General features: G+C 45.7%; 1 protein-coding gene across 1 annotated transcript; it reads left to right on the forward strand.

The window, feature by feature from the left end:
* Positions 1-1,291: 1,291 nt before the first annotated feature.
* On the forward strand, positions 1,292-21,667 carry PCDH12 (protocadherin 12). The gene is made up of 4 exons (XM_088454735.1): positions 1,292-4,203; positions 16,112-16,203; positions 17,618-17,772; positions 18,904-21,667. Exons 1-4 carry the CDS (start codon positions 1,297-1,299, stop codon positions 19,269-19,271), a joined length of 3,522 nt encoding a protein of 1,173 aa, XP_088310861.1. The 5' UTR covers positions 1,292-1,296; the 3' UTR covers positions 19,272-21,667.
* The last annotated feature ends 3,448 nt before the right edge of the window (positions 21,668-25,115 follow it).

Below are 25,115 nucleotides of genomic sequence, written 5' to 3' on the forward strand. Positions count from 1 at the left end.
TCATTAGCGATATCTTTCGGTCAGCTATGCTGTACGTCCAACCAGATGATATCGCATGTGTTGCTGTGCAAGGTAATGAAGGACGAAATTAGGGATCGTTATGATGTATACAGCAGATACGATATGTCGGCCTGTCAGCTGCCATATCGCTCAGGTACACATCGTCTACTGTGTACCCAGCATAACCCTCCCCTTCAGTAGCCTAACTCTTATACTCCAGTGCCTGTCCATGCAGAACGTTGGCATCTCACATGTCGATATTTCACATGTCGACACTGCGAACATGTCTATATTTTGCAGATGCCGACATGCTCAATGTCAACATCGTAATTGTCAGGAATGCGGTGCTGACATTATGAATGTTGACATTTTAAATGTCGACATTACGACTACATCACCAAACATAAATTACATTATAAATCTGCCCCACCTGCAGTGGAACATGGTTGCCAAGGTACAAGGTTGCTTGCAAATTTTTTGCTTTGCTCCCAACTGAATCTGCCCTATTCCCTTTAAAATGAATTTCTCTCTTATCTGTCCTATCTGTAGCCCTCTGATTAGTAACTCCATATCAGCAAATACCGTCTCCCTCAGTAGCTTTTCCAGGCATTTTTTTTTTCTGGCCTGTGAACTGAGAATATCATTGCATCTTTTGCTCATCCCTCTTCTTATCTCTCCCTTCATTTTGTCTAAGGGAATCTGTCTGCAAACATGGGATTATCTGATGGTAACTAAACTCCCACTCGTCTTATCACAGCCACTAAATCATTCCCAATACAGTTGCTGTAATAGGACCCTGGGAATCTTGCTTATTAATGGTAAAACTAAGATCGCTGTTGTATAGAATAAGGTCAGGAAACTAATTGTTTTACAGTATATTTAAGTTCCATTTGGAAAATGTGGGGTTAATGGAGCATTGTCCATTAACTGACTTTAGAGTTCCTTCCTCAACCCTCTTCCTGTAGGACGGCCGCTTTCCCTGTGAAAACAAGTAACTCATAACTTTCTGTCACATCACTCCTCCCAAAGTTATTGTGCATTTCTATTCTTCCCTGGAAACCTACACAATCTTTCGGCTGGTCACACTGAAGGGTGTAAATGCCAGTAGCGCTGTCAACTCTTATAGACCTATTTTGTGCTACAGGCACCATGCATTGGAGATCAATGCAGCCTTAACAAGCATACCAATGTAGCAGGATAAAGAAAGGTTTGTGGACAGCCTCACTACTCTTTTTTTTGTGGGGACAAAGTTTCAAATAATCTGTTTGCTGTGTGTTGGACTACATGTGAGGAGCCATGGATAGGATTCCTAAGGTGTTCAGCCAATTCTATACTCTTCTACTTACTTGTTCAATCTACAGAAGTCATTGCCAAAATTCAGCATCCTTAATGGTGAGGTTCCGCATTCAAGAGGAAGTACCCGTTGGTACACTCATTGGGCACATATCTGATGTACCTGGCTGGACAGAGGATGTAAATGAGGAATACCAGCTCATAAAGGAGTCCAACTTACTTCCAGTTCAAGTGGGTTCAAGAAATGGATCTATAACAGCTACAGGACGTCTGGACAGAGAAAAGCTATGTAAGATTCATGGACATTGCATTCTGTCTTTCAATGTCCTGGCAACCAAGGTCTTGTCCTTAGTCCATGTGGAAATAGAGGTTCTGGACATCAATGACAATGAACCAATGTTTCCGAAACTTGAACAAGAACTAGAGATTTCAGAGAGTGCTTCTCTAGGCACAAGGATCCCCCTGGATAGAGCTTGGGATTCTGATAGTGGCAGCAATGGAGTGAAGCTATATACCCTCTCTCCCAATGAGCACTTCACTTTGGATATTACCTCTGGTTCTGATGGTATCAAACATCCAGAACTGGTTGTGGTAAAGGAACTGGATAGAGAATTGCAATCTTCTTTCCATCTAGTCTTAACAGCATTGGATGGCGGTATTCCACAAAAATCAAGTACCACCCAGGTTAGGATTAATGTTTTGGACTCTAATGACAATAGCCCAACATTTGGAGAAAGTTCTGTTATTCTAGAAGTCTCTGAAGACACTTCACCAGGTACACTTCTTATAAATCTGACAGCCACTGACCCAGATCAAGGTCCAAATGGAGAAATAGAATTTTCATTCAGTAAACACACTCCACATCATGTACTCAGCATGTTCAGTCTTGACCCAAAATTAGGTGGGATCATTCTGAGACAGTCACTTGACCATGAAGATAGGAGCTCTTATGAATTGGATGTGCAAGCAAAGGATTTAGGTCCTAATCCTATCCCTACTCACTGCAAGGTAGTCATTAAGGTTCTAGACATTAATGACAATGCACCTGATATCAAAGTCACCTGGGCTTCTCAAGATTCTCCAGAGATTGTGGTTTCCGAAGCTGTTCCATTGGGCAGTTTTGTAGCTCTGGTTATGGCCAATGATCCTGATTCAGGTACAAATGGACAGGTACATTGTCATTTAATTCAAGACCATGGACATTTTAGGTTACAGAAGGCTAATGGCAATAGCTACATTTTGATAACCAATGCCATACTAGACAGGGAGAAGTTGGAGCAATACGACTTAACCATCCAAGCTAAAGATCAAGGTGAGCCTTCTTTCTCAGTTAAAAAATCATTGAAAATTCGTGTCAGTGATGCCAATGACAATCCACCCATTTTTGAAAAGCTAAACTATGATGTCTCCTTATTGGAAAACAGTGGTCCTCTTAGTCATCTCCTTACTGTAAGTGCTCAAGATGTTGATCTAGGAGACAATGCTGAAGTCACATATAGAATTATTGACTCTATCATCTCAGGAACACCAATATCAACATTTGTATCTATCAATGCCAGGACTGGTGAGATTGTTGTACTTAAAACCATAGATTATGAGGAAATTAAAGAAATTACATTTTTGGTCCAAGCAGAAGACAATGGTGATCCTAGGCTTAGTAGTAATACTTCAGTCAAGGTACTTGTGAAGGACCAAAATGACAACAGTCCATTAATTGTGCAACCACAACTTAAAAGAGGTTGTGCAAGTATTACTGTCCTAGTGAATGCAGAGACTGGTTACTTTCTTTCAACCATGGAAGTTACCCATTCAGAAGCTTTGGGATATACGTCAGATGAGATATTATCAGAGACTGCAAAACTTAACAAACACCCAATATTTCAAATGGTAGCGACTGATGCAGACTCAGGTGACAATGCCAAACTTCTCTACCACTTGACAGATGACCATCTGGGTTTATTTGCTATGGATGAACATCTTGGGCATATATACATAAATGCTAGCAATGCCAGCTATCTTATTGGTACTACACTGGACTTGAAGGTAACTGTTGGAGATGGTGGAATACCTCATCGGGAATCAAAGGCTCTTCTTCAAGTTATGTTCAGTAGCCACTTGGACCACCTAAGAAATTCAGCAAGTGAAACAAATGGAAAGCTTAGCTTGTCCATGGTAATTGTTATCTGTCTGGCCACTCTTCTGGCTGTATGTCTTTTAATTTTGGCACTTATTATGTCTTTTTGTCGAGTGGATAGGAAGGAAAACAGAGCTTATAACTGTAGGGAGGAGGAATCATCTTATAGAAAGCAGCCTAGGAGGCCTCAAAGGCAAATCCAAAAGGCAGATATCCATGTGGTCCCTGTACTTAGAGGTCGGCTTCAACAACCGGCAACACCAGTTGAAGAGGCCAAGCCATTTCCTGTGCCAGCTGAAGGCCAAGAGACATTAGAGGACACATCTCTCCATACTCCTTTCCATCTTACACCGACTCTTTATCGCACACTAAGGAACCAGCATAATCATGAAGCATTTCTTGATGATATTTCAGATTTAGAGCAACCTTTCTCTCTACCCTCCTCTGTTTGCCGAACTTTGCAGTACCAGAGACAGAGAAGTTGCTCAAGAGAAAATCTCCAAGACCCATATGGAACTCTTCTTGCAAGTAATAAAACATTAAAGAATCCCGGAAGCCCTCAAATAAGAGTCCCAGATGATATCACCATTTCATCTGAACCTATGATCTACAACGGAGAAGATTTCTCACCAGCCACTTCCCCAACATTGAGACGTCAAAGGAATATAGAGCAGTCTTCCAAAGAGCAGATCCTTAGAAGTCTGGTGCGTTTATCTATGGTAGCACTGGCGGAGAAGGAAGCAGTGGAACTCACCATGCAGTCACCACACGTACAGGTAGAGTATAGTTATTAACATTATCATTTGGTTTTAGTCTCCGTTGAAAAATTTTTCTTTTTACCTTTAATTTCTTTATCTCATCATATTATTATTTGCTTCATTTTTAATTCGAATGGGTAACCATTGTATGTAGCATTACTCCTTTACTCTTTATCATGTAGTGTGTGTGTGTGTGTGTGTATATATATATATATATATATATATATATATGTATATATATGTATATATACGGTATTGTGCAAAAGTTTTAGGCAGGTGAGGAAAAAATGCTGCAAAGTAAGAATTCTTCCAAAAATAGAAGTGCTCATAGTTTATTTTTATCAATTAACAAAGTGCACAGTGTATGAACAGTAAATAAATCTAAATCAAATCAATATTTGGTGTGACCACCTTTTGCCTTCAAAACAGCATCAATTCTTCTAGGTACACTTGCACACAGTCAGGGATTTTGTTAACCAATCATACCAAACCGGTATGGATGGAATTTACCATATTTTTTAATATATAGATTGTATAAAATAGAATTGAATTAAGAATGTTCTACAATGATGCAATATGAAAGCATTGTGGTCCTGTTGTCAGGTAAGACCCCAAAACTAGCTATATGCAGACTGTGAGTGTGATGTGTATCTATGCAACTGCCATGTAGTAAAGCATCCCTGTAAATAGATTTGTTATGTTGGCATGTATTATGAGTTATGTTATGCACTGGTTTTTTTAAATAGTTAATGTTAATTGCATTTTGGTTTTATCTAGAGGTTATCAAGTTGCAGATCTCCAGATATCATGGCACAAACCAGTTCTAGCAATCCCTATGATGATTCTCAGTTGCACTACAAATCCCATCATGACCCACTTACATTGGCATTGTCCGCTGAGACTCGTAGTGCCAGTTAAACGTGTTGTCTCAGCCTGCTTATTGTTCTGTGGACCAGTGTTGTTAGATCATTAGCAGACTAGAATGAAAGGGATATAGGCAGCATGTCTGGTTTACTGGTTAGCATTTCTGCCTCAAAGTATTAAATCCAGAGTATGATCCCCAGTACAGCATTGTGTGGAGTTTGTATATTCTTCCTATGCTTACATGGGTTTCCTCTGGTTTCCCCACACAATCCAAAATATGCTGGTAGGTTAAATGGCTCCTGACAAAATGAACCCTAGTGTGCATGTGTGTGTGCTTGTGGTAGGGAATATTGGGCCTGATTCAGACCCGGTCGCAAGCGCTGAGCGCTCCCAAACAAGTCGATGGTGGCCCACAGCACATGCACACAACGGAGCCGTCTCCATCATGCGCATGCGCGAGACCCGGCTAGCGACGGGCACTCCATCGCTCCGGGTCTTGCACCAAAGGGGGCGAGCTGTCGATGTTGAGTGTCAGCTCGCCCCCTTTGGTGGGTGGGTCGGGGAGGTGGCTGCCCAAACAGAGGCGTTCCCGAGGGAAAGCTTGCCGTTTGGGGGCGGCCCCACTGACATCACGAGTGATGTCAGTGGAGAGAGGGGCCTGATTCAGAGCCGGGCGTTTTTTTTTTGGATCGGCCTCTTGGCCGCTCGCATAGCTGAGGGTGACCACCCACAGCTATTGCGAGCGGCCATGATGATCGTCATCACTCGTGATGTCAGTGGGGCTGCCCCCAAACGGCAGGCATTCTCATGGGAACGCCTCCGTTTTGGCAGCCACCCCCCCAGCCCGCCCACCAAAGGGGGCGAGCTGTCACTCAACATCGACAGCTCACCCCCTTTGGTGCGAGACCCGGAGCAACGGATTGCCCGTCGCTAGCCAGGTCTCGCGCATGCGCTGTGGGCCACCATCGACCCGGTTGCGAGCGCTCATCGCTTGCGACCGGGTCTGAATCAGGCCCAGATTCCGGCTCTGTTAGAGCCGAAATCTCTCTGGGACTTGCGGCCACGAGACCCTACCACAAGGGTCTCATCGCAAGCCCGATGTTCACGATGGTCTTGACTATCGCGACCATCATCATGGGCGCTCGCAATAGCTGTGGGTGGTCACCCACAGCTATGCAAGCGGCCCAGAGGCCTATCCAAAAAAAAAAAAAAGCCTGGCCCTGATTCAGAGCGGCTCTGAATCAGGCCCATAGATTGTAAGCTCCACTGGTATCATGATGTGACTGGTGACTGATGTGAATAAGCAAATATCCTCTGCGGAATATGGCCCTCATTCAGAGCCACTCGCTAGCGGCAGTACGCTCGTTCCGAGCGATGTTCGCACATCTGCGGTTTTTAGTACGCATGCGCGAACCAGTCAGTGCGGCTGAAAATCGTTTGTACGCAATATAGCGAGTGCCTGCTATTTTGAGTGACAGAATGAGGCGTATGTGGGTGGTAACAGGGGAAGGTGCTTGAAAACGGGGAGTGGAGATCCGAACGCAGGCGTGCTTGAAGGTCAAAATGGGCGTTTTATGGGTGTGCATAATTAATCCAGCAGCGTCATTGACCACGTCACTTGTTTTTTTTTAAATCAGAACTGCTCGCAAAATAGCGGTTGAAAAAACCAACCACAAGAATAGCGAGCAGTTCATACCCTGTTCGATGTACTCGATTAATCTAATAAATAGCGGACATGACGTATGGTGCGAGCGGCCAGGGGGCGTTTTTAACAAATAAACGAGCGTATGTTTTGCTCGCTCGTTCAGACTTAGAGGTGTGAACAGACTGCAATGTGCGAACGGATCATTTGAATAGCCACCCCTTGTTTTTGAACGAACGACCGCAAATAGCGAACGACTCTGAATGAGGGCCAATGTGTGCACTATGGAAATATCTGGTAATAATAGGAGAAACCTGCTGTATTCTAGAGTGCAAATATTAAATCAAAGCAAAAAGAACCATACAGTCAGGGAAATCTCATGCATATTAAATACAGATAATACATATATAATATATATGCATCTGCCTAATTGCTGTCATATTGAGGCGTATTGGAATATGTGGAACGTCCACAATGGCTGTACTTGTATTATATGTAGCAGGTGCCAAGCATCTCTTATATTCAGTTCTAGAGCACCAGTGACAGCCATAGTTGCATTTCGGAAGTCAATGCTTAATCTGTAATAACAAACTCTGTGGTTACCATCTGTAGCAAAATACAAAAAAAAAATAGTCATTCAGTTATCATTGGCTAGTGACTGATGTAACACCTGCTGGGGATACTTGTATTACTTGGAGCCCATTCACATCCTGCCATACAATGTCTGCTTCCAGGTGCCGAGGCTGATTCCATATTATATCCAGACATATCACACATTTCCTAATGGTATCTGTCCCACCTTCTACCACAGAGTTTGTTTAATTATTTATCATTTTACTGTGACTATGCTGCTGTGGTCTTTGCTATAGAACATAGGGGGTGATTCAGTAGTGGACGGAATTGCAAAGCAGCACACAAGCACTGTGCAATTCCATCCTTGCAATTATGTTAATACAGCAGGAGGCGACGTACCAACCTCCTTCATGCATTCATGATGCGAGCTGTGTCCATGGACACACCATCGGATCATTTGTATGATCCCTGGCTGGCTGAGTGACCATGGGGTCATGTTGACCGACCATCGCAGACAAGCAAAAGAGTCCAGGAAACGTTCGTCAGCCGATGGAGATCCTGGTCTCTTCCCACCCAATGGCGGCCACATGCCTCCGATTTTTGAAACGGAGGCCGTCACCTCCGCCCCTAAACGGCAGCAGACTGCTCTGTGTGCAATCACACAGGGCCCTTACTGCACATGCACAATATAGGTCAGACACCTTCACGATTATCGTGCATTGCTGTATGAGGCCCATAATGAGGCTGATACTGAGCATACACTAGTCTGCAGTGTGCTGATGTCCTAATGCAGGTCTGCAATGTGCCAACTACCGCACGCAGGTTTGCCATGTGCCAACTACCGCAAGCAGGTCTGCCATGTGCCAACTACCGCAAGCAGGTCTGCCATGTGCCGACGTCCATACGCAGGTCTGCAGCGTGCCTACGGTCATAGGCAGGTCTGCAAAGTGGCTATATCTGTACGCAGGTGTGCAATGTGCCAACATCAATATGCAAGTCTGAAGTGTGCCGACATCCATACGCAGGTCTGCAATGTGGCTTCTGTAACCAGTTGTGCAATGTGCCGACTCCCTGTCATGCGCAGAGTTTTGATATAAAAACTGTGTTTTTATACATGAGTGCCCCCCCAGCCATTGGCCTTACCGCATGTGACTGATCTGTACTCAGGTGTGCAATGTGTGAAGTTTGTATACAAGTCTTATACTTGAACCTCCTTACATAAAAGGGGAGGGAAGGGGCGGGCACTGGCAGTCGGAGTATAGTAAAAAAGTGCTTGCGTAATTGTGACTGAGGCAGACCCACACACTGATGCAGATACGCTTGTCAGTAGCCATATTACTTGCGGATGACCAAGGGCCGGTTTGACTAGAGGTGTGCTAGGATCGCTGCTGCTGTTCCGCCTGGAGTTTTCTTTGGATGCTCCAGGCAGACACCCTGCAGTCTGTTAAACAGAAACAACTAATGATTTTAATTAGCACCAACTCAGACCAGGGGCTTGTAATAAACAGAAACAGGTCTGCAGCAATCCTAAAAAGGGTTTCTGTGACACCCTCAGTTAAGAGTCTAGATAGAATAAAAGGTATAGATTGCGCTGACCTGTCTCTGTACAGGAATGGGTATGTAATACCGGCAGTCCGGATGCCTCCTGTCAAAATACTAGGTGGCTTACTGATAGTATCCCGACAGGGGTCAAGTAAGTATACTTACCCTCCCCCCTTCTCCCCCTAAACCTCCTTTTCTTCTTCAGGGTCCATATGGCTCCACAGGAGAGACAATGGGGGTGTGGGTGGGACTTGGAGGACCGGACACCAACAGCAAAGCTTTTCAATCCCAGGATGCTCCGGTCCTTCACCCTATACCCCGACCACAGGGCAACTCAGTTTCGTTGGTGTCCGGCAGTTTCTGGATCACCATTTTAACAGTGGGGCTGCTGTTAAGCCCATGCTTGATTTACTTTTACTTTAATTTATTTTATTACTGAGCAGCAGCGCGAGACAGTCCTTTGGACGTCTGTACAGCTGCTCCATCACCCCTCCGCAGCGCCGTGATACCAGCCCTCGGCTAGGTACTCCCAGCAGGGCTCTGAGGGGACCTAGCTAGCAAGGCTCCCTGGACCCTAGACTGCAGCCTGGACTCAAGGGGACAGGTAAAGTGGATCTCTGCTGGCGGGGACCCACTTCTATGCGCAGTCTTGCCTCCGGTCTCAGGAGCCGGCCCTGATCTATCCATACTGCAACCTATTTGAGGGAGACTACGGATAAAAGGATGTAAGCTTGTCTAAAATCTATATACTCTCTTAAGCCGTGTACACACTACACGATGTGTGTATGCAGCAATATTGTACTCGGTGGGCCAGGCAGGGGGTGCCGGCATCGGCAAGTTTATACAAACTTGCCAATGCCGACCAGCAATGGACGATGGCGGGGGGGGGCGATTGGGGCCTTGCGTTATTCAGCAGCATGGCATCGCCCATGATAACCCCAGATTTGGCTGCATGTACAGCCAACTGGGGTTATCATAAATGACCAATTGGAGCGCAAATCGCTGGTCGTTTTTAGAATAAACACTAGCCGATATTTTGAATGATTAAACGATGACAATATCATTATCGCTCAATCATTCAAAATATCGGCTAGTTTGTACGTGGCTTAACAGGAGCTATTACTCGTCCTACTAGGGCTACAGTCTGGGTGGCAAAAGCCATTGAGAGTTGGGCAGAGGCCCTAGAAGAGACATTTCCCTCTGATGCTTCGAGGGAACAGCTGTCCTACATATCTCACATTAGCGATTCAGCCTCCTATTTTGGTGAAGCAGCTATGGATATGGCTCTCCTAGCCTCCAGGGCATCTGCCACTTCTGTAGTAGCCCGCTGTATTGTTTGGCACTGCTAATGGAAGGCAGATTCAGACTCTAAAAAGGCTTTGGAGTCTCTACCTTATTCTGGGAATATCCTGTTTGGCGCACTACCTTGGCAGCTTACAAGACCGCGTTCCTGCCCTCTGCATATAATGCGAAGCCTCGGATGTCATCCTTTCGTCCTCAAGGAACAACTAAAGGTAGGTCCTTTCCAAGGCATCAGGCATCAACTAAAGGCCTCGAAGCCTAGGAGCAAACAGACCTGGGCTACTTGATGTCCACCTACCAAATCTCCCAGGTTGGAAGGCTGACTTCTTCAATTCGCCCCAGTTCTAGCATGAGACCACATCAGACGCCTAGCTAAGAGAAGTGGTCTCCCATGGATATGCTCTATTTTTCCTGAGGTGACCCCCCCAGCAATTCTTTTGCACAGGACCTTCATCGGACCCAAGCAAGACCCTGCTGCTGCAAAAGGCCATTCATAATAATTCCGGTCCCCTCCTCACAGCAATGAAAGGGCTATTATTCTACCCTTTTCTTAGTTCAGAAGCCCAACGGGTCTCACTGGCCTATCCTCAACCTCAAGTCTCTGAACAAGTTTATCAGGATGCCCAGGTTTCGTATGGAAATCCTCCACTCTATTATCCTTGCTATGGAGCCTAGGGACTTTATGGTGTCTCTGAACATTCAGGACGCTTACCTACATGTACTTATAGCGCCTTCTCATCAACAATATCTCCGGTTTGCTATATTACAGCAACATTACCGATTTCAGACTCTGCCTTTTGGCCTTTCAACGGCTCCTCAGGTCTTTACCAAGATCATGGCAGTTATGGCGGCCCTATCTTCATTGTCAAGGGATCAGACTGCTCCCATACTTAGATGATCTCTTGCTGTTGGTCAGCACCCCAGAAATTCTTCACCGCCATCTACAGGTAACCATTGCCTTTCTACAAACACATGGTTGGCTGATCAACTGGAAAAAGTCTTCCTTGACACCTTTTCAAAGAATGGTACGTCTGGGAGCCCTCCTGGACTCTCAGGTGCAGAGAATCTTCCTAACCGCAGACAAAATCTTGGTATTAGAGCACCGGGTGCGCAGACTACTACACAGTCACCGAGTGTTAATTCACTCTGAAATGCAGACCCTGGGATTCATGGTGTCCACCTTCGACATGGTGGAGTTTGCTCAGTTTCACTCCAGACCCCTACAACACCTGATCCTCTCCAGGTGGAACAGGCTGCCCCATCTGCTCAGATCCCAGACGATGTGCCTCTCCCCGGAGGTTCGCCTGTCCATAGCCTGGTGGCTACAGACATCTCACTTAGACAAGGGACGCCCCTTTTGGATCCCGGACTGGGCACTCTTCACCACAGATGCCAGCCTCTGCGGGTGGGGCGCAGTGACCGGCCAGCACTCCTTCCAAGGTCCTCTGTGGACCCTATGGACTTTGAAGAGGGTAAGTTTAACATAACTCTCCTTTTTTTGTAGCCGAACCCTTACCCTCCCCTCCTCATCCCGCACCATAACCCTCCCCATTAGTGCCTAAACCTAAGTTCCTCCCCCTTTGTGCCTAAACCTAACCCTCCCCCTTAGTGCCTAACCCTATCCCCCCCAGTGGTGCCTAACACTAACTCTCCCTAGGGGTGCCTCACCCTAACCCCCCCCACCAAAACCTAAAGCTAACCCCACTGTGCTGCCTAAACCTAACACTCTCCCCCCCCCCCCTTTAGCTAACAGCTAAGACGCTCCCGACTAAACTCATTCAGGCTGGCGTCTGTCTGTATTCTGGTGTCAGGATTAAGATAGGTGTTGGTATTTCAACGCTTATCTTAAGTCCCGTGTCAGGCTTCCACCATCAGGGTTCAGACTGGTGGCATGCCATCCACCGGTCTGCTAACTACATCCCCTCTGTACAGAGTTATGAGTCAAGATTCAAGAGCATACAATGAATACAATAAGATAAACATTTATTATTCCAAACAAATGAATATGAAGCATATAATATCCACATAAAAAGCATATGCTACCACTGTAGTGGACAAACTTGACACAATGTAACTATAAGCACTCCTCATGAGACAAAATAGTAAAAATGTATCGCCTTGTGTACAATAACAAGCACAGACAGGTATATTTATACCTATTTCAGATCACAATTGGCGTCTCGCACTCGGGATTTGTGCACGCATCCATCCCGGGTGCCAGTGGCGTCACAACGGGGGTGCGGCCAGCACCTGGGTGTCACCCGCCGAGGGGAGACACCAAGGTGCAGGCTCCCCCTCAGTGACAGGAGCCAGGTGCTGCACTTTAGTATTAAGTGCAGCACTCGGCTTCTGACATTGTGAGGGAGCCGGCACTTCCCCTCCTGCACACCCGACTTCCCCCACCGGTAAGAAGAACAGGACCACGGGGGTTTGGCCGTGAGGCCATGTCCCTGTCCCATGAGGCCACATGAGGCCACACCACTTTTACAGCGTCCTGCCCCGGGTGTCACCACAGGGAGGGATGCCACTGCCGGGTGAGACCCCTTTCAGACTTGTGGCCCAACCTAGCATTACCGCCCTCGCTTGTGAGCCAGTGCTTTGAAATTAGATCATCTCCAAGCGATGGCTCTCCGTATGAAGTAAACAGGACATGGGTCGCCTCGACCCGTTACCCATTCACACCGTACTGCGAACCAGGTTGAACTCGTGTTCAACCCTGCTCGTTACCCAGGTTGAAATGCCGGGTAATTCGAACCGGGTTGTTTTCAACTGGGCCCTTTCACACTGCGAAGTAACCTGGGTTGCTGCGCGTTCATGTGCAAATTATTTGATGGCAGTGTGAAAGGGGTAGTTACTAAGATGCAGGGTTTAAGAAGTGGAGATGTTACCCATAGCATCCAATTAGATTCTACCTATTATCTTCTAGAAGGTGCTAGATACATGTTAAGTAGAATCTTAGTAAATATAACCCAGAGTCTTTGAAACCATGTAGCTCTCCTGTTGTTAATTGTTAATGAGGGACTTCATTGAAACGTTAGTATCCAGTTAACAGTACCAAGGCTGTCACTTAGCATATAATAGAATTGGTTACGGATAGTCATCCACAGAAAGCATGTAGCTGGCATGTAAATTCAAGGACATTCATTCAGCAGACCTTTTCACTTATTTCATGTGTCCGTCGGTTGTCCGGACAACATAAATACCTCCCGGCTTTTTAACGGTCTGCAGAACACCTTCACGTCACTCACAAGTTACCCGTTCGTTGCACAATGGAAGTAGCGGTGATGATCAGTGTGAGCAGTGCTATTATATTCCAGGCGCTGGGTAGGAGGTCTTCTCAAACTACCTCTAAGAGCAGCTGTGTGAGTTCCAATACATATACTCCCCACTGGTCACCAGATAATGGGGGAGATGTATTATAGTGTAACTTACCATGCCGATATAACGCTTCCTGCTTCGCCTCTTTACTGAGGAGAAGCAGAAAGCACTAACGATGAGATGCAAGAACATCTCATCGGCCGGAGCGGGGGAGCGTTAAATCCCCCCTCCGGCGATCCCCGCTAGAGACCACAGCGCATCAGCCTAGTCCGGGCCGGCTCCACTGAGCATGCTCAGGATCTCGCAAGTATCGCAAGATCCCACCACCAGATAATGGGGGAGATGTATTATAGCGGCACATTAAGTGCCACTATATCGCTTCCTGCTTCGCCTCTTTACCGAGTACACAGCGCATCAGCCTCATGTTCATGCGCTGTGTCTTAAGTCCCAGCCGGCTCCACTGAGCATGTGCGGGATCTTGCGTGCAGCCCTGGAGCCTGCAGTCACCACAGCAGGGACAGCAGTGGGATGCAGCTGATGCCAACATATTGGGTGGTCAGGCACCGGATCATGTAATGTGTACCAGCCGCCTGATATGTTGCCCCTTTACCCATTCAGTCCTCCGTGGCATCACTGGGTACACACATCGTTTAGTGTGTACCCCAGTTGAAGGTTTATTTATTTACTAATTTGCAAACAAATCAACATTACAAATAAAATGATTGCTGGAAATAAGAAAACTGAAAAGTAAAAGAACAAAAATATATACATTTTAATAAAATTGTACATCACCTAAAGCAGCATTTCTCACACTCAGGCCCTGATTCAGAGCCGGACGCTCTGACAGAGTACTCGCTCTGAATCAGGGCCATCCCTCCTACCTTTTGGAGTGGCCTCCTGGCTGCTCGCATAGCTGTGGGTGACCATCCACAGCTATAGCGAGCGGCCAAAATGATGGTCGCGATGGCCAAGACCATCGCGACCATCGGGCTTGCGGCGAGACCCTTGCGGTTGGGTCTCGCTGCCGCAAGCCCTGGAGTGCTTTTGGCTCTATCAGAGCCAAAAGCACTCCCACTGACATCACTAGTGATGTCAGTGGGGCTGGCCCCAGATGGTAGGCGTTCCCATAGGAACGCCTCTGTCTGGGCAGCCATGCCCACCAAAGGGGGCGTGCTGTCAATCACCATCGACAGCACGCCCCCTTTGGTGCGAGACCCATAACGACGGCTTGGCCATCGTTATTCGGGTCTCGCGCATGCGCACGGTGGAGCCGCCTCCGTCGTGCGTATGCGCACTTGGGCAACATCGACCCACTTGCGAACACTCAGCGCTCGCGAGCGGGTCTGAATTAGGCCCTCAGTCCTCATGGAACCCTAATAGTGCATGTTTTAATGGTATCATAGAGAATAATAAGTAGCACCTATAGATCTATAGTGTTCGTCAATTAACACACCCTTGCTCCAGCTAGATGACCTGGAAAACATGCACTGTTAGGGTTCCATGAGGAGTGGGTTTGAGAAATACTGGCCGAAAGGCACATGGGGCACATCAGATTAAACGGGTCAAGGGAGCCCGTAAGATATGAGGCCCTCACTTATTACAATCAGATGGTGAAATTAGAGGCAGCCATTTTCAGCTGTTGCCCCAGATACACGAGATGATAGATTTTCTCTTGACGGTTAATGTGCAAAATCACACTAAGGGCCTGATTCAGACCCACTCGCGAGCGGCTGTCCGCTCGCAAGTGGGTCGATGTTCTGGACTGAGCATGCGCACGACGGAGGGAGCTCCATCGTGCGCATGCGCCAGACGCGACGAGCGAAGGAAAGTCCTTCGCTCGTTGTGTCTGATCAAAGGGGGCGTGCTGTCGATGTTGATTGACAGCACGCCCCCTTTGGTAGGCGTGCCGGGGGCGTACCACCATGACGGGGGCGTTCCCACGGGAACGCCTCCCGTCAGAAGCCGGCCCACTGACATCACTAGTGATGTCAGTGGGAGTGATTTTGGCTCTGATAGAGCCAAAATCACTCCGGAGCTTGCGGTTGAAAACCTCAACCGCAGGCTCCGGCTGCAAGTTTCGATGGTCGCGATGGTCACGACCATCGCGGCCATCAAAATGCACGCTCGTATAGGCTGTGGGTGGTGACCCACAGCTATACGAGCGTCCAGGAGGACGCTCCATTTTCATGGAGGCAGGCCCTCATTCAGAGCGTGCGCTCTGCTCAGAGCGTACGGCTCTGAATGAGGGCCTAAAGCTGGGTACACACCTGGCCGGACCGCCAAACTATCTAAAGATTGGTAAGTGCATATACACTTACCAATTGTTCGTGCGATATACCTTTCTGCAGAGCTATATGAATATAACCGCCCACTGGTGACGTCATATTCAATGTCTTCTGCTGCAGACCTAATGGGCTGTCAGCGGGTCAGCCATACAGACAGCCAGATGAAACGACATATCTGCTAGATATATTGTCATCGGCTGTGCTGCAGGGCCAATCAGATATGTCTGTGAACGACGTCAATCACAGACATAGCGGGTGTACCCACCCGCAGTTGCACTACAGATATATTGCCTGTTCAATGGAAATGTAGCTTTGTTACCAGACAGAGACATTGGGCTGGTTATTATCTTACTCCCTGCAGATCTAAGGGGCTTATTTATTTCTTGTTTTGTCTTTACAGCAAATTTCACAGCTTCTATCTCTGCTTCACCAAGGCCAGGTTCATCCTAAGACACTACACAGAGGGAACAAGTACTCGTCTAAGGCTGGCAGGTAACACAATGTAATTAACCATTGAATAGAAGAAGTAATTTGCTTCCAATTAGAAGACAGCGCCATGTTCTCTTATGCTCCTCCTCAGAGAATTTCTGGACTCCGGGCCATTCAGAGGTGGACGTTAGTGGCAGTGACGCTGCGTCTTTGTACCCAGCATCTGTGCGAAAATATGTAAAAGCCGCAGGTGGCGTTGTTGTGTAAAAAGAGGCCAAATGCCGGCTTCTCTGACCTGAAGCAGCAGCCGAAGCTTTGGATCAACTGCGTGAACATCGCTGGGCCATCGGGAATCTGAGGAACCCTCAGGTTACTCAGGATGTCCTGCTAAACTAAGCTGCCTGGGCCAGAGAAACTGTCCAAGGATGCAGCCATTGCCTTCGTCATGCCCAAAAAATGGTGCCGCCACGCCACCATTTCCTGAAATGCTCCCAGTCGCTGCCCCCAAATGCCAATCATACTGTGGCTGTCGGAGCACTGTGACAGACATTGCAGGGTCAGATTTTCACATACGCAGGGCGGCTCCTGCGCATACACAGATCCAAAACCATCGGAGAATAGCAAGTTAATCAAAGTAGCCCCCATTACCCAGACACTCGCAGGTACCTTCTGAGACTGTTTAGAGGGAACGTTTTTGGAAGATTGACACTTTCATTAAAACAGTAAAACATCACGACTTCAGACCTTTACTAATTTTCATTGTTATAGTCGACTTAAACTGTAAGCCATAGTTGCTTATTCCCAGTGAAATCCAGGAGTCTACGGGGGAGGGGCGGGGGCGTGGTTCTGAGATTTGCATAATCATAGCCCTCATTGTGATGTAATGCAGGGAAGGCCTTCGGTGGGCTGTCCATTGATGGTTCCATTGGTGATTATCATCAATGGCACTAAACACCATGAATGGTTTGCACCACTCGACAGCCACTGCTGCTAGGGGGCACGGAGGGCCGCGAGGCAATCAAAATTGAGGGCAGGGCTGAGCAGCCGCTGGGGACAAGGCTAAGCTCTGTGGCGACGAAAAAATAAAACCATTGTACCTCTGCCATCAATGGCAAACCATCGTCCATCGGTAGTTAACCATCAATGTTTGATAACTATCTATGGTTGATGGCCACCTTTACTTGCTCCATTGCAAGATACTAGCTTTGGACCCCTTTTCGCCTCTCCATTTGTTATAAATCCCCAAACAAAAAGAATGTTATCCAGGCCACTCAGTGCTTACAGGGTCTTATGTGGCAGATTATGTTATATATATATATATATATATATATATATATATATATATTGCACTAAATATGATCATAATCATAGTATTTTCCAGAGTACACTCTGTCTGAGCAAATGATCACATCTTTGAGAGTGTGCACGAACGTTCCTTAAATATATAAACTGATGTTTTGCTTGTTTCCTTATTTAGATCTGCTGGGCAGGACATGGACTGGCAGAGCACAAAGGACAGCGGGCATGGTGAGAGTGAGGCAGGGGACCTGGACTCAGAGTCAGGAGGCGACCTCACTGCCAGCCACCAGCTACTGGAGGACAATCTGGAGTCTATCCTGGGACCCTGTGTGGGTGAGTGACAGTCATTCAGCAGAAAACACACAGGGCCTGATCCAGAGGTGGGCGCTATTGCAGATGCAACTGCGGCTTTTTGTGCTGCGCAACTGCGTCTTTATGCTAATGCGGCAGTCATTGGGCTTCCTACTGAGATTCCCACGTTTTGTGTACAAAGAATCACCATCGAGCGAATATTGGTCACACCATCGGATGCAGCAGCCCCTATGGAGGTGTATGAGGTCCATCAGAACATGGCCACCTGTACCAGTGCAACTGAGGCAAAAGCCACAGTCGCTGGTGGTGACATGCCCGCATCTGGCTAGCCACCCCTGTTGCCTTCCAGGAACATCAACCAAAATTGCCTCTCTCTGCATCCCAATTCTTTCCTCATCCCCCGGCGGTAACCATTGGAACGCATGCACCGACTTAACGCATTGGCCACTTGCATCCAACATCCACACTGTGCCCACCTCTGTATCAGGTCCATAATAGTTCTCCAAGAAAATGCAAAAGATAACTCCTATCTCCTAGCACCATGACTGGATCTGCATATTTTAGCACATTAAGTAACGGATACATACAAATGCAAACAAGGAATGATTTGGTTCTGCATGACATTATCTCTGATTAGTTAGTATAATTCTGGGCACATATGCTGCGATATCGCTGCAGATTATGGCCCAATGTCACTTACATAAGTATTAAACTGTCGGCCTGCAATTTAGGTGCAGACTGATTGTACCGGTGCAGATCCTGAAGCTGGAATGTGAACCTTGGTTTCTCTATGCATAAGGTACACAATTTGGTGCGATCGCACAAAATTAAATTATCTGTACCCCCCACAAGGTTTGCAGCTCGAATATGACCTTTTATGGGTGATAAATGTAACAGTTTTTTTAAAATGATGTAAATAGTTTAATAAATCCAAGTTAATGTACCGTAGATCTCTACACAATGTTTATTTATGTAAATATTTTTATTGAAACACCATTACATTATAGGGAGACACAAGGTGTCAAATGATAAATAAATGAATAGATAAACAAATAAGGTTAGAATGAAACAGCCATTAATCATATTCAGGATTGTATATAGTGTAAAACAACAAACAGAATTATAAAAGTTTTTTTTTTTTTTTTATGCCAGGTATAGAGACCAACCGCTTTAGTGACTTAGACCCAGGATGGATAGCTCGTCTCTCTTTGCCTTTAGCCAACAGCTACAAGGAGAACATCTTTACTCCAAACACGCAAATCGCACCGGAGCCCCCGTTAAGAGCAGCGGAGAAAGATGATCTTAGAACCTTCCTAACGTTTGGCAAGGCTTCTGAAGGCTCTCAAGAGAACAGACTGGCCAGCACCTTCCTTTCCGAAATGAGTTCTCTCTTTGAGATGCTGTTGACGCAGAAAGCCGAGTCTCATGGGAATACAGCTTCTGAGGTCCTCATGAGGCTTTCTGCCTGCAGCAAGAGTTTGGGAATGGATAGTAAAAAAAGTGATGGCACCAGGAACTAACCAAATGACTGGAAATGAGCGTCAACATAGACAATTGGCCAAGCAGTCCCAGTGTTGACCATCCATTATATTGTATAAATAGGACAGTTAGAAACATTATATTATAGAATGAGGAGATGCGAAGTGGGTGGAGGGATGAGGGGGACAGGATGATACAGAGTCATCACAAGGCCCTTATCCAAATTATGCTATGGGATCCAGCAAAAGTGACAAGAACATGTAAGAGCATGTGATTCCGCTATTGAATTTAGATAATTAGTCATTTTTTGCGAGTGCTCGTTAAGAGTAACTGGAAACTTAGAACTTTTCATTATGCAAATGACAATAGAACTTTGCGATAATTCTTTTCTGTTGGTGCTAATTGTGCATAACTAATCTGCACTACCTACCTACAACTGTATGTATATTTTTTGTTCTGTATGTAATGAGACTAGGAGACAGATGTACTACCCCATAGTTTGTCAAAGCCACCAATGATTGGTGGCTTTGATTGATGGATTTAAAGCAGATTGATTTAAAGCTAGCCTGATCAGTGGTGCCTTTGACAAACTGATGTTTAGTAAATATACCCTTAAGAGTGGCAGGTGGATCAGGCAGCAGACCGGAGGGCCCTGCCAATGTCCTTTCTGCAGAGATTGAAATGGATCATTCCATCATACTGGTAGGTAGTTGCTGGAATGGACAAAGTGCCAATACATTGCTTATATACTATAAACATGTTTATGGGGGTAGAATGGATACTACCAGGTCGGTGTTTTGCTGAGAGGACGGCTACTTCTACACTGATGCTTTTATCTGATGTGCAGGCAGTGCTGGGGCATTAGGAATACAAACAATGATGCAAATATCATTATTCATGTTCCTATCTGCTCCGAGCTGTAGCACATCCATGAGAATAGTGTATGATGGAATTTACCTTTTCAGTTGCCATCCCATAAAGCATCTCATTGACACCCGCCAGTGGCGGAACTTCCAGGGGGTTTGGCTGCTATATTAGTGTAGGTTGCCTAGATAAGAGGGGTCCTGGCAATGCCCTATCACGTGGATGTAACTCTTTGCACACACGTGTATACATGTACCTGTATACGTACGTGCCATCACTGACTTTGCTAGTGAATTACAGTGCGCCATCACAGGTGCGTTCCACAGCATATTTTGGAAAGTTCATGAAGAAATTATGGTCATAGGTGCCATCCAGTAAGGTCCCTTCTTTAGCAATCATATTTCTGTAATAAGTACAAGCAGATGAGATATATATACAGTATATAAATATTATATGTCATTATCTAACATCAACCCAACACATCTCACTAATAATACATCAGCAGCCTCTGTGTATATTTGCCGCTTACTAAATATCCATTTTCTAGACATCCTTAACTCTGTTTTGCAGGAAATGTACAGGATTCCTTTGTCACCCAGAGGAGGGTTCATTGTACTAAGACTGCGTCACCTGACATGTTTACATTTTATGGGCAGTCAACAATTTTCAGTAGGTGCTAAGGAGAAGCATTTCTGCACTAGGGTTAGCCATCGGAAACAGATGTTTAGTGACCATTGATATCTCCAATCCGATTGAGAGGTTTCCTGCTTCTGATGCTGGAATTTCGATGGCTGCCACCATTACAATTCTGATGCTGGTTTCCAATGGCTGCTTTCTGTAGGCTGACACCAGAAAGGGTCTGATTCACTACCGTACTTGTGCAATAGCGACTACCGTATTTGTGCAATAGCGATTACGCACGCAGTTCAACTGCGATAGTATGCGATACATTGCGATCGCTAAGCCCTCGCAGCACTGCACAAGGACGCCCACTTTACGCAGCACACATACGTACGGTTTAGCAAGACTGCGGAACCATCGGTACAATCGAGTACCATCGCAGCCTCACGCACACTTGCATTCACAACAGAGCGCAGCCTCGTCCCACTAGTGCTGGGGCATGAAAATCCTTCCACCACCCCTGATTTTTGTAGTGGAGAAGTTGCCCATAGCAACCAATCAGCATCTATGTATCATTTTATAGAATGTAAATGATAGCTAGATGCTGATTGGTTGTTATGGGAACTTCTCCACTTCCCCTCTTTAGAAGGTTTGGCACATCTCCACCAGTTTTTCTATATGATTTTAGTGATTATATTCTCACAAACAAGCTTGCTACATGACCACAGCTGCCCTCACAGGATGTTTAGCACCGTACTGCCATTTTGTATGCTTAAACATTATCCATGAGAATGCAGCGGATTTTCTATGACATATCTGAGGCCAGTGTTCTATTAGATGTCATAAAACACATGTTTAAGGTGGGATACAGTCGTATCCCGGTGGTCTCGATGCCAGCCCTAATATTACCGGCGCCTCTCACAATACTGATGCCGGCATCCTGACCACCGGGTTACCGAAGTTAAATAGTGGGGTGGGGGGTTAGGTATAGGGGTTAGGCACTTGGGGGAGGGTTAGGGTTAGGCACTAAGGGGGGAGGGTTAGGTTTAGGGTGCAGGGAGGGGGAGGGGGAGGTTAGAGTCAGGCACTAGGGTGGGAGTTTAGGGTTAGTCACCAAACAGGGAGGGTTAGGGTAGGGAGAGGTGGAGGATTAGCATACCGAACAACAAGTGTCGGCATGCTAGCCCTGTCGAGATGCAAGTGTCGGGGTTCTGACTGCCGGCATTCCATATCCAACCGGATTAGGCTGTAGGAGACATTTACCACAAGGAGCACTTACTGTAGTGTAATTGGAAACACCGCATTGCACATTTTAAATTATAAACTATGTGCAGCAGAATCTAACCACAGCACAATTTCACATTTAAACACTTTCGGCTTGTAGAAAATGGTGACTAAAAAGATTCACACAGAGCTGACTCACTAGAGTCCCTAAACCTGCAAGGTCCGCCAATATACATTTAATTAATCTGGTAGTTTTCTACCAAATTGGGTCAACATTGTGGTCCCACTAACCACTACGTGATGGCACAGACCACTATATTCGGCAGTAGGTGGTGGGGCATGATAACACAAATCACGGTGCCATACTCCATGGCACCCTTTCACACACACCCTAAATACCTTGGTATTTGCCGGTGCACATGCATCAACCCGGATCTAGACTGTGTGAAAGGGGCCTACCTTGGTCGCAGTCCCGGATCCATGACCCTGCTCTTTACCATGGTTGGGGTGAGAGACCCTGGAATTTTCCAGGTTGATAGACCCGAGAAATTGTCTTAAGTCTGAAAGGGATAGAGTTTGTTTGAGGTTAAAAATGGAGAAGGGAGTACTATACCCTTTCTCTCCAGTAGTTTGGACTGACCCCGAAAACAACAGATAGTGGGGGATCAGGCTTGCCGTGGAGAAGTAACCACGGCCGAAACCAAGATGGAATAACTAAATTACCTTTGGCATGCATAGCATTATGCAAATATTAAACAATGAGGTAAATCTTGCCTTTAGCAACACATCTGTTTTATGGCCATTAATCACGGGTCATTAGACTACTTTCCATTACTTAAGATGTAATTTTGCATTTGTCCTGATAAGTCATTCTATATCTCTAGCTCTTTCAGAACTACTGATAACCAGGTCATGACGAGGGTTGGCTGTTTGCTATATAGGCTTGTTATATAAACATTCTGTTGATCAGAATTCATCATTCCAGAATGGGCGGCTTGCTGGGTTCAAAAACTATGTATAAGTTGTAACATACTTCTTTATTTATGTTATTTATCATTTTATAACTGTTTCTGAGTTGGCTATTTTATTTGCGGTTTTCAATGTGTTGTCTAAAGTGCATTGGGTTCAATTAAATAAAAATGATAAAACTATATTGCACTGGGAATTCTTGCAGTACTGTGACACAACAAGATCACAGACATCTAGGTAGGGCATGGAAAAGCAATGCAGTTTTATATAGCATATACAGTCAGGTGCATAAATATTGGGACATTGACAGAATTTTCATATTTTGGCCTCTATTCACCACCACAATGGCTTTAAAATGAAACAAACAAGATGTGCTTTAACTGCAGACTTTCAGATTTAATTTGAGGGTAATTACATCCAAATCAGGTGAACGGTGTAGGAATTACAACGGTTTCTATATGTGCCTCCCACTTTTTAAGGGGCCAAAAGTAATGGGACTATCAACTCAAAAGCTATTTCATGGACAGGTGAGGGCTATTCCCTCGTTATTTCATTATCAATTAAGCAGGTAAAAGGTCTGGAGTTGATTCTAGATGTGACATTTGCATTTGGAATCAGTTGCTGTCAACTCTCAATATGAGATCCAAAGAGCTGTCACTATCAGTGAAGCAAGCCATCATTAGGCTGAAAAATCAAAACAAACCCATCAGAGAGATAGCAAAAGTATTAGGTGTGGCCAAATCAACTGTTTGGAACATTCTTAAAAAGAAAGAACGCACCGGAGAGCTCAGCAACACCAAAAGACCCGGAAGACCACGGAAAACAACTGTGGTGGATTTCCCTGGTGAAGAAAAACCCCTTCACAACAGTTGGCCCAATCAAGAACACTCTCCAGGAGGTAGGTGTATATGTGTCAAAGTCAACAATCAAGAGAATACTTCAGAGTGAATATAGTGGGTTCACCACAAGATGTAAACCATTGATGAGCCACAAAAACAGGAAGACCAGATTAGAGTTTGCCAAACAACATCTAAAAAAGCCATTACAGTTCTGGAACAACATCCTATGGACAGATGAGACAAAGATCAACTTGTACCAGAGTGATGGGAAGAGAAGAGTATGGCGAAGGAAAGGAACTGTTCATGATCCAAACATACCACCTCATCAGTGAAGCATGGTTGTGGTAGTGTCATGGCGTGGGCATGTATGGCTGCCAATGGAACTGATTCCCTTGTATTTATTGATGATGTGACTGCTGACAAAAGCAGCAGAATGAATTCTGAAATATTTGGGGCAATATTATATGCTCATATTCAGTCAAATGCTTGAGAACTCATTGGACGGCGCTTCACAGTGCAGATGGACAATGACCTGAAGCATACTGCAAAAGCAACCAAAGAGTTTTTTAAGGCTAAAAAGTGGAATGTTATGCAATGACCAAGTCAATCCCCTGACCTGAATCCGATTGAGCATGCATTTCACTTGATGAAGACAAAACTGAAGGGAAAATGCCCCAAGAACAAGCAGGAACTGAAGACATTTTCAGTAGAGGCTTGGCAGAGCATCACCAGGGATGAAACCCAGCGTCTGGTGATGTCTATGCGTTCCAGACTTCAGGCTGTAATTGCCTGCAAAGGATTTGCAACAAAGTATTAAAAAGTGAAAGTTAGATTTAGGATTGTTTAGTTTGTCCCATTACTTTTGGCCCCTTAAAAAGTGGGAGGCACATATAGAAACCGTTGTAATTCCTACACCGTTCACCTGATTTGGATGTAATTACCCTCAAATGAAATCTGAAAGTCTGCAGTTAAAGCACATCTTGTTTGTTTCATTTCAAAGCCATTGTGGTAGTGAATAGAGGCCAAAATATGAAAATTCTGTCAATGTCCCAATATTTATGCACCTGACTGTATACAAGCACCGCACAGTTATGCATTGTAAATCATGTGATCAAGGCCTGCCCCACCCACTTCTCATAAAAGAATCTGGGAGGGTGCCCTGTGCTCATGGGAGTCCGGGAGGAATCCCCATTACTCAGGACAGTAGGTAAGTACTACTGGAGAGTGGTGTAAGCTCAGAGGGGCTGCCAACCTGATCGTGTCTCAGAGATCACTCCTGTATCCTGTTTTGTTTAAAGTATTCATTAGATATATATATATCATATATTACTTGTGATCCACATGGGATGGTAAATGTTACTGAAGGTG

This window comes from Taudactylus pleione, unplaced genomic scaffold, assembly GCF_031769625.1.
Source record: "Taudactylus pleione unplaced genomic scaffold, aTauple2 ptg000629l, whole genome shotgun sequence".
In the NCBI taxonomy this organism is placed as follows: Eukaryota; Metazoa; Chordata; class Amphibia; order Anura; family Myobatrachidae; genus Taudactylus; species Taudactylus pleione.

Bases quoted from the DNA above. Each gene is read 5' to 3' on its own strand.
- PCDH12 (XM_088454735.1), top strand. From the start codon at position 1,297: ATGGATAGGATTCCTAAGGTGTTCAGCCAATTCTATACTCTTCTACTT. The intron at 16,204-17,617 runs GTAACACAATGT...TTCCTTATTTAG, and splicing joins TACTCGTCTAAGGCTGGCAG to ATCTGCTGGGCAGGACATGG. The intron at 17,773-18,903 runs GTGAGTGACAGT...TTTTTATGCCAG, and splicing joins TATCCTGGGACCCTGTGTGG to GTATAGAGACCAACCGCTTT.